This window comes from Melospiza melodia, chromosome 4 (assembly GCF_035770615.1).
Source record: "Melospiza melodia melodia isolate bMelMel2 chromosome 4, bMelMel2.pri, whole genome shotgun sequence".
NCBI classification, from domain to species: Eukaryota; Metazoa; Chordata; class Aves; order Passeriformes; family Passerellidae; genus Melospiza; species Melospiza melodia.
In genome coordinates, this window is record NC_086197.1 from 55,243,522 (window position 1) to 55,253,591 (window position 10,070).

At 48.0% G+C, this 10,070-nt stretch overlaps 1 protein-coding gene across 2 annotated transcripts in view; it reads left to right on the plus strand.

The window, feature by feature from the left end:
* Positions 1-4,871, plus strand: part of EP300 (E1A binding protein p300) — a 61,695-nt gene extending 56,824 nt beyond the window's left edge. For both annotated transcript variants that reach the window (XM_063154604.1, XM_063154603.1), the window contains one exon: positions 1,078-4,871. In XM_063154604.1, the coding sequence (XP_063010674.1) occupies positions 1,078-3,300 (2,223 nt within the window). In that variant the 3' untranslated portion in view covers positions 3,301-4,871. The remainder of the gene's footprint in view (positions 1-1,077) is intronic.
* Positions 4,872-10,070: the final 5,199 nt, after the last annotated feature.

Consider the following 10,070-nt stretch of genomic DNA (forward strand, 5'->3'; position numbering starts at 1 on the left):
AAGAAATTGGGAGCTGTAGCCGTGGCTTGAGCTGGAATGGTAGGATCAGCTGGTTTTTCTGAAGAGCAATGCGTACATTTTCCTTCCAGAGTAGAAGTGTGGGGCGGCAGTATTTCTGTAGAGGGCTCTCAGTTGATTTGCTGGCACAGAGGTTTTGCTGTGCTGCAAGTCGGATCCCAATACCCCTGTGATTCCTTCACTACTCTGTTATGTCTCTGTAGAATGCTGCAAACAGCATTTGTGTCTTCAGAAGTGTTTGCAAAACCAGTGTGTTTGAAGATTGAGTCCAGGGGTTTGTTTCAATGACCACAGGAAGCTAGATTATCATTGTATCTGGCTGCTGCTGGAAATGAATGACTGACTGAGATACAATCCTAATTATAAATTGATACTTCAATTTCCTCTGGATACATACATACATACATACATATATATATATATATGTATATGTATATATATGTATACAGGCACACACATGTGCTTTTACCTTCTTGGTATATACCAGAAAGTAAATTCTAAATTTCCTATGGTCTAGTTAATCCTAAGAACTTAGGTCTTTTTCTTAAAGAACAATTATTGAACCCAAACTCATGTGCTGTTGCTGTCACAATGTGTTTTGTTCTTTCAGTGCTCTGTTGTTTAACTCGCATCTGCAAACTGAAAATGCAGCTTTCGTTCTTTTTTTGAAAGGTGGTACCTCTTCTGCCACTCTTGCTCTCTTCTTTTGAAGTAGGAGCAGATGAGTAGCTATTTGTCCCTGCCTATTTCTTCTTCTTTCCTGTTGGGATTTTTCTGAATAATGTGTGACTTACTAGCTCAGAGCCAACTTGTTTTTCAAGGTTTATATATTTGTGTAGCTTTCAGACACCCTTACACCCACACACTTTCCCTGGCTATAATTTGGATTTATTCCTTCTCTAGTACCTCAACATGACATGAAAGATGGAATTTTTCCCTAGAGCAACAATTTCCCTGGAACAGACTGGGAGTAATTGTTGAGGTGGCAGGACATCATTTACTTGTTTATCGTATAGAGTTTCAGGAACACTGATAACTCGTCCTTTGTTGTCTTTTCAGGATTATGACCTGTGCATCACCTGCTATAACACTAAAAACCATGACCACAAGATGGAAAAATTAGGCCTCGGTCTGGACGACGAGAGCAACAACCAGCAGACAGCCACGACGCAGAGCCCCGGCGACTCGCGCCGCCTGAGCATCCAGCGCTGCATCCAGTCTCTGGTGCACGCCTGCCAGTGCCGCAATGCCAACTGCTCGCTGCCGTCCTGTCAGAAGATGAAACGGGTCGTCCAACACACCAAAGGCTGCAAGCGCAAGACCAACGGAGGGTGCCCCATCTGCAAGCAACTCATTGCTCTCTGCTGCTACCACGCGAAGCACTGCCAGGAGAACAAGTGCCCCGTGCCCTTCTGCCTCAACATCAAACACAAGCTCCGTCAGCAGCAGCTCCAGCACCGCCTGCAGCAGGCGCAGATGCTCCGCAGGAGGATGGCCAGCATGCAGCGCACGGGCGTGGCGGGCCAGCAGCAAGGACTGCCCTCGCCCACGCCGGCCACGCCGACGACTCCGACGGGCCAGCAGCCCCCGACGCCGCAAACCCCGCAGCCCCAGCCTCCGCCCCAGCCCGTGTCACAGCCTCAGCCCGCGCCTCCCAACAGCATGCCGCCCTACACCATGCCAAGAACTCAGCCCCCTGGCGCCGTGTCCCAGGGCAAGGCAGGCGGCCAGGTGACGCCTCCGACTCCACCTCAGCCGCCGCAGCCGCCAGTTCAGGGTCCTCCTCCGGCAGCGGTGGAAATGGCCATGCAGATCCAGCGGGCAGCGGAGACCCAGCGCCAGATGGCACAGGTTCAGATCTTCCAAAGGCCGATTCAGCACCAGATGCCCCAGATGCCACCGATGGGAATGAACCCTCCACAGATAGGCAGAGGTCCCGGCGGCCATATAGATCAAGGAATGGGGCCGGCAGGAATTCAGCAGCAGCCGCCGTGGGTGCAGGGGGCCTTACCCCAAGCTCAGCTGCAGCCAGGAATGCAGAGGCCATCCATGATGTCAGTAGCTCAGCCGGGTCAGCCGATGAATATGGCCCCTCAGCCAGGGATGGGTCAGGTACCTGGCGCCGCTCAGCCCAAACAGCCTCTGCCCCAGGCGGCCTTACAAAACCTACTGCGGACTCTCAGGTCTCCCAGCTCACCCATGCAGCAGCAGCAGGTGCTTAACATCCTCCACTCCAACCCTCAGCTGCTGGCCGCTTTCATCAAGCAGCGGGCGGCCAAGTACGCGGGCTCGCAGAACCCGCAGGCCATGGCGGGGCAGCCTGGCCTCCCGCAGGGGCAGCCGGGCCTGCAGCCGCAGCAGGCCATGCAAGGGCAGCAGGGAGGGGTGCACCCCAACCCGGCCATGCAGAACATGAACCCCATGCAAGCAGGAGTGCAGAGACCCAGCATGCCCCAGCAGCAGCCGCAGCAGCAGCCGCAGCAGGCCATGGCTGGGATGAATCCTCAGGCGCAGCAGATGAATATGAATCACTCGGGGATGGCTCCCCAGTTCAGAGATCTCCTGATGAGACGGCACCAGATGATGGAGCAGCAGCGCCACCAGCAGCAGCAGCAGCAGGGAGCGGGACCGGCGCTGGGGCCGGGAATGGCCAACCACAACCAGTTTCAGCAGCCCCAGGGCGTCGGGTATCCCCAGCAGCAGCAGCAGCGAATGCAGCATCACATGCAGCAGATGCAGCAAGGAAACATGGGACAAATAAGCCAGCTTCCACAGGCCATGAGTGCAGAGACAGGAGCCAGTTTGCAACAGGCTTTCCAGCAGAGGCTGCTTCAGCAGCAGATGGGATCCCCAGCTCAGCCCAATCCAATGAGCCCCCAACAGCACATGCTCCCCAATCAGGCCCAGTCCCCGCACCTCCAGGGCCAGCAGCTCCCTTCATCGCTCACCAATCAAGTGCGTTCTCCACAGCCTGTACCCTCACCGCGGCCCCAGTCCCAGCCCCCTCATTCCAGCCCATCCCCTCGGATGCAGCCTCAGCCTTCTCCACACCACGTGTCCCCGCAGACCAGCTCCCCACATCCAGGACTGGTAGCTGCCCAGGCTAACCCCATGGATCAAGGGCACTTTGCCAGCCCGGACCAGAGTGCAATGCTTTCCCAGCTTGCTAGCAATGCCGGCATGGCAGGCCTCCATGGTACAAGCGCCACGGAACTGGGGCTCAGCTCCGAGAACTCAGACTTGAATTCAAACCTTTCACAGAGTACACTAGACATACACTAGACACGTTGTAGCATTTTGGGAGCAAAAAAAAAAAAAATTAAAAAACAAAGAAAATAAAAAAAACTTATTTTCGCAAGACTTTTTGTACTGAAGATAAATTTTTTTGAATCTTTCTTAGCTAAAACGACATTTTTCCCTGGAACACATCTGAACTCTGCAGCAGTAGTTTGTGGTTTTAAAAACAAACCGACAACGAACCTGAGGGACAGTAGAGTACAAAGAATATATTTTTGTTATGGCTGGAATCATAACCAGTCCTTTTTCTTGGCTTTTTTTTTTCCTCGTGTGCATTGGGGAGGTTGGGGGAGTAAGGCGGTCTTTTGGTTGCTCACCAAAGGATGCCCTGCTCGTGCCTCTCAATAGGTTTTATTTTTTTTTTTAAATTAATGAAAATATGTAATATTGATAGTTATTATTTACTGAGGCAGATGGTAAACATTTTCCCTATTCTGGTTTTTCTTGATGTCACTGCGAAAAAAAACACCACAAAAACAGAACAATAGAAAAACACAGGAGAACCTTTCCTAAAACCGGAGGACAAAAGGGGTTAATGTTGCTTTAAAACTACATTACATATATAAATATATATATATAAAAATAAATACCAATCTTTTCCTCTTTGGTTGGAAATACGTCAATTCTTTGAAAAATGTAAAAATATTAAATAACTCAGTCCCCTCCTGAAGTCTACTTTTGTCCTCCAAGAATTTTCTATACAAGAGTCTGAGCTTAAAAAAACTTCAAGTATTAAAGTAATTTGTACATGTAGAGAGAAGACAACATTTTTGGAAATACACAGGGGCAGCTGCCAAATGGATGTAGTATATATATTGTGGTTTCTGTTTTCTTGAAAGAATTTTTTTGTTATTTTTACATCTAACAAAGGAAAAAAAACATAAAAAAGAGGGTAAGAAACAATTCCAACGGGATTATTTCAACCTGAGAAAAAGTCCCTGGGGTTTCTTCTTTATGCTTGCTTTCTCTCTCCCATGCCCCTTTCCCACCCTCTTCCATTTTCTGTAAAACTTGAAAATAGAAAGCAAAAAACCCTCAAATGTTGTATATCATGCAATTAAAGTTGGTTACTTATAAATAAGAACTTTCGATCACTGTATAGACTGTTAAAATTGATTTCTTATTACCTATTGTTAAATAAACTGTGTGAGACAGACAGCCTGTTTTTAATGTTTCCCTTCTCTCCCACATGTGTTGCTTGTTCTTAAAATGGTGGGGGTAGCGGAGTATGTGCTACTTCAAATGTTTGCTATCTAGACATCGGAGAGCTATTTAATGTATATGACTGTTTTAAAATGCAAATCTCTAATAAGGGGTGTGGAGTAATAATTAGTCTTCTCAATGGACTCTTTTGGTACAACTCTACATTCGCGTTGTTCCCGGCATGTATCTTACCAAAGAAACGAGGTCTGACCTCAACAGTTGTGCCAGTCAGCTGTGCCCCGCCCTGCTCACACGGCCTGGGAGCAGCTGATCTTCAAAGGACCTATTTTGCATTTTGAAATGAGAACTATTTGTTTGGATATGTGATATTAAAAGATCCTATTTCACTTGGAGTATATTGTGCGCCTTTTGGCACTGAAGTGTGAGCATGAGGTAAGCTTGTGTGGATGTCGTGCAGGCAGGTGCTGGACCGGGATGGCGCGTGGGTGCCAAGTCACCCTGTGTCACATCTGGTGACCTGCTGGACGCAGAGGCATTCCAGAACAGAGGTGCTGTCACCATGGAGCGTGCTGGCAGTGACCCCAGGTGTGTACTGCCCACAGCTGTGCTCACATGGAGTTAACCCGGTCGTGGCGCGTGCTGTGCTCAAGCTGGTTGTGCTGGATGTGGCTGGTGCAGTGAGGGCTTCCCAAAATCCAGCCTTATGGTGTGCATGTGCACACGGTGCTGGCTGCCTAGGGAATAACTCACCCAGATGGGACCAAGGATGTGACCAGCTGTGTAATGCCAGCTGTGTTGGGAACATCAATGTATCTGCAGATCCCAGATAGATAAAACAAGCAAGCTGACCTCAGGAAACTGCTGGTGGAAGATGATGGAGGGGGTAAGTGCCAATTAAAAGTAATGGTATTACACTGTGAATGGGTGTTAGAGATCTTCAAAAGTGGGAGTAAAATGCTTGGGTTTTGGATATAAACACAATTAGGACAATGAATCTTGTATTTAAAAAGGGGTTGGTGGCAAGCCTTCAGCAAGATGGTGGAAAATTTGTGGCAGGCTTAAGGAAAGCAGCCCTGGGCTTTGGTGTTCGGCCTTAGCTAAACCTCATACTGCTTACCCTGGCATGGTGCAGACCAGCTCTGCACCAAGCCCACAATTAACCTGGTGCACTGGGAGGGACTGCTCCTGACCTAAAGATGAGCAGAAAGCAAAAAAGTCCCATTAATTGAATGCCAGGAGAGCAGCCTGGGATTGTTTTGATTGTGCTCTGCACAGTAAGCTCTCCTCTTCCTTCCCTGCCACCATGCAAAGCCTAGTTTTTCTTTCAGCCTTGGTGGACTTCTCAGGATGGAGCATAAATAAAATTCCTTTTGACCACATACAGGCTTGTGATGTGAAAAGTGTGCCCAGCCTTCTGACTTGGAGGCTTTTAGTGCAAACAGCTTTCATCGTGCCACTGAGTGAGCACACAAACCATGGTTAGAATTTGTCCTGACCTGCATCAAAGCATCTGAAGTGGGGAAGTCCTGGGACCTTGCAGAGCACACTACAGACCTTCCAACTTCAAATACCAACATCGAGACTTGCTTGAAAGATGCCATGGTGCATTCTGTGAGACAGCACAGCTGCTCTGTCCCTCTTTGTAGGTGCTGACCCTGAGCCAAGTTCAGTTTTTGAGGTGATGTGGATGATCAATAGTCTAAAATTTGCATAGGGTTTCTTTTCCTGACATCCCTCTACTACTGCTTTCCCTGGTTCTACTGGAGAACCAGAAGCCGCCATCTAGGGCACTGCTCTGGCCCAAGTTTCAAGTAGGGGGAGGATTTCATGGTGACAACAAAATTAGGGTGTCATCTGTATCTCCCTTGCCATTCAGTTTTGTCTGAGTTAAGATGCTTCACTCCTATTTATTAGACTCTTGGACCAGCAAAAAGAATTCACACACGAAGTTCCAGCAATCTAGTCAGATATTGATTGTCCAGTTATAACAATGCTAATGGTTGTACTCAAATCATGTGTAGTTCATTAATGTAAACTTTCTAATGCCTGACCTTCACTATCCCAGCTCCCTCAGCCTCTCCCCATCTGACAGAGGCTCTAGTCTTATCACCGTGCTGCCCATTTGCTGGATTCACTATACCCAAACACCAGATAATTGCACAAACCCAAGACAATGTTGGTGCAGTCACCTGGTCATTAGCCAGCTGTTGTAACAGCAAGACGAGCTACAGCAGCTCCTGGCAGGCCAAGACAAGCCCAGGCAAAGCCTGACAGAGCCTCACATAAAGCAGAACTTGTGACCTCTTACTAGCTGTGGCAGCACCATGACAAGGCTGAGGTAGAAGATGTGACAGTGACAGCCATTCCAGCTTTTGTGTCATTTTTCCAGTATATGATACACAATTTCTCTGCAAGAAACTCCACCTCCTGTTTCCAAGATGGTCTTCTTGCTGCTTCCAGTTTCAGCCAAACTCAAGGACTCCAGCCCATCCTCTCTGGGCACTCTGGAACAGATCCTATAGCGAAATACAGCAGCAGTCAGAAGAGTCTGCTCCTATGACCAGTTCTGCCTAGGTGTGTGATGCTTTCTACCCTAAAAATGAGCTTTTATTTGAAGACCAGGCCACAGGGTGCTTGTCTGGGGAATGTTTATTTTTACAAACCCTCTCAGCAGCTGCCTTTCTACAATACAAAGCTGCGGTATCTGCCAGCTTGCCCAAGGAGCCATTTCTTCCCTCAGCTTGTCAAAGCAGAATGTGTGCCATAGATCCCAGCCTGAGACACAGCCTAGCCTGGCCCCTGAAAGTGTAAAAGCACAAAACATTCCATCCACAGGGATTGCAGCAGCATCTGTGCTTGCTTTGTGGCTGGAGAGCTGCTGAGCTGCTCTGTCAGCCCTGCAGGTGTGGCATGTGCATCAGCATTCGCCTGCCTGACGGTGCTCTGGCATTTTGGTTTGCTCAAGTTGCTTCAGTTGCACTCCCTTAGAACAGGGTCTTGGTTTCAACTCTCCAGGAAAGGATATTGGGTGTTTGGAAGAGAAATCTATCCTGTGACTGCTGCTGTGAGTAGCTGATGGGCAATCAGCCATGGCTCCAGTTTACTCTCCCTGTTGTCTCCCTGTTGTAGGGAATGTGGTAGATTTGGGGAGGGTGGAGAAATTACTGATGGCACCATCTCCCTCAGCCATCTTTAAAGCCCTTCCTAGCTCCTGGTGAAGCTGGCACAGCTCAGGCTGTGGTTTTCCCCAGGTGTGCTGGCTGGTGGCAGGCTCTGGTGTATCTTGGGAGCACAGAGCTATGTGGGATGTAATCCCAAGCACTGGCAGTGGGTCTTTTGCTTCTCCTCGTGTCCCTGCAGTCCCCAGGGCAATAGCAGGGACACGAATTACCATTCAGCATTACCAGAAGAAAGCTCTTTGCCAACCCTGATCCTTTGGCTGAAAGTGCAGAGCTTCTGCTGCCCTGAAAAGCAAAGAGTCTTCCATTCTGTTTCCTCTTCACTTTTGCTTTTCACTGTCTGTGCTGTCCCACAGCAGTGTGGCACTGAAATGATCTCCCAGTACAATGCTGTGGTGACCAAAGCTTTGGGAGCCATGCAGTGGATGTCTCACCAGGCCTGCTGATGGAAAGCCAGGGCAGCCTGAGGTGTGACCTGGGTCTACTGCCACCCACACTGCCAGGGCTTGTAACCACACAGCCTGAGTTACAGCCACCAGAAGTCAGAACTCCAAACTCATGAGTTTAAAAAACAATTAAAAAAAAAGAAAAAAAGAGGGGGAAAAAGACCTCAAGTGCTCTTCTGTTTGCCTGCTGTTATCTCAGTTTGAGCTTGTATTGAAGGATTTCAAGCCCTTTGTTCTGTCAGGTGGGCCCAGTTCTCCTGTATCACCACAAAGAGTGAGAGAGAGCCCTTAACTGTGACTTGGGAAAGGAAATATAAAGGGATTTCCACCTTGGCAAACTGCTTATTATGTGTCAGGCCTTGTGGATGGAGTGACATCTGCCATTAGCTGGACTTGCTCTAGGCTGTCCTTTCTGCTGGGGAAGATGACCTGGCAGGACATGGTGGTGCCCCACGTCTTCCTTGAAAAGCTTGCAGAGGGATTGAGAGGCAGCACAGCTCAGCTCTCAAAAGCCAGATTTCCTGGGGGTCTGGGATGGGATAAGCACTTAAAACTGAGATTTATTTCCTAGGCAGTTAACTCTTCCCTCTCCTTGGAACTGGCTGTAGCTGCTTTTTGGGGTTTAGTTTTGCTTTGGGGTTTTTTGTTTGCTTGTGTTGAGTTTTTTTTTTTTTTTTGTAATTAAGACAAAAATTATTTACTGTTTCATTAGTATTTGTATGTAGAGTTGTGTTGGCATATATTGACAGATTTAATGTGGTAGTAAAATAGCAAGGAAGGACAGGCTAACTTAGTATTTGTGCCCTTAACTGGGTCACCTTAACTGGGGTCTGGGGATGCATTATTTGTTCACTACACAAACTGTTCCATTACTGTGACAGTGACAAGTGATTGTACATGTGGAAGAACTTTGGTGTAGCATTAAGGATGATCTGACAAGGGTTTTCTGTAAGCTCCCCAGCCCACGAGAGAGATCTAGAAAACAGCAACTGCTCAAATCCCCCACCTGCAAGTAGGCTGTTGCCTGTTCTTACATAGTGTAGGACACAGCTCTCTTCTTTTCATGGTTACCTTGGTAAAATTATTCTGCCAAAGGTTAAGCAGAATGTGTTTTATTATATTATTCCATCTGTTTCCTTGTTGGTTTTCCAAGCTTGTCTCCCCTATTTTCCTTTTCCAAACACATGAATGTATAGCCAAGGCTTACATGTCTGTAAATACTTTTTCTTCAGAATTGTTCCCTTCCCAGTGCTCATGACAAAAATTAAACCTTTCAAAGTCTTTTTGTTTTTCACACTGTCAGCTAGGAGGTGCCTTACAAAAGCCATGTGCCACTTCCCACTGCACACAAGAACTGGGAAGGCCTGTAACCAAATGGCTGCCACTTAGTGCTGGAAGTAAAAAAAGGCCCCTGGAGCACCAGGATTCTCATGAGCTCTTTGAAATAACAGAGTAGAAAACTGGAAAAGGAGGCTCTGGAGAAGCAGCAGATGAATGTATGAAGCCTGAGGACGTGGAACATGAGCTCTGCCTCCCAGAGCATGGGGGAGAGGACAGTCCCAGTAAACAAGCACAAAGAGCCAGTGAGACAAGGCTCCTCCAAGAAGTTGTGGTACTGAGGAACAGAGCAGATGCTGAAGTACAAGAGCTGCTCACCTTGGAGCTGAGTGCCTGAGGAGACAGCCTGGCCCCTGTCCTGCAGCAATAATCCTCCCACTGCAGCCAGGGCTCCTTCTGCCATTGCACCTGAGAGCAGCCCTTTGATACCGATCTTGCTACAATTTTGATTGCAGATTATGTTAAAACACAGACCAAGCCCAGAACAGCAGTAGGGAAGGAGATGGGAAAAGTGAAGTCTGATCTAAGTGTTGGGTTTTAGTTACCTGAGATTGTCAGTGCTGTTCTCTCCCTGTAGAAAGGAGTTGGCTTTACAGAACTATTATGATTATTGTTACATAACAGAATT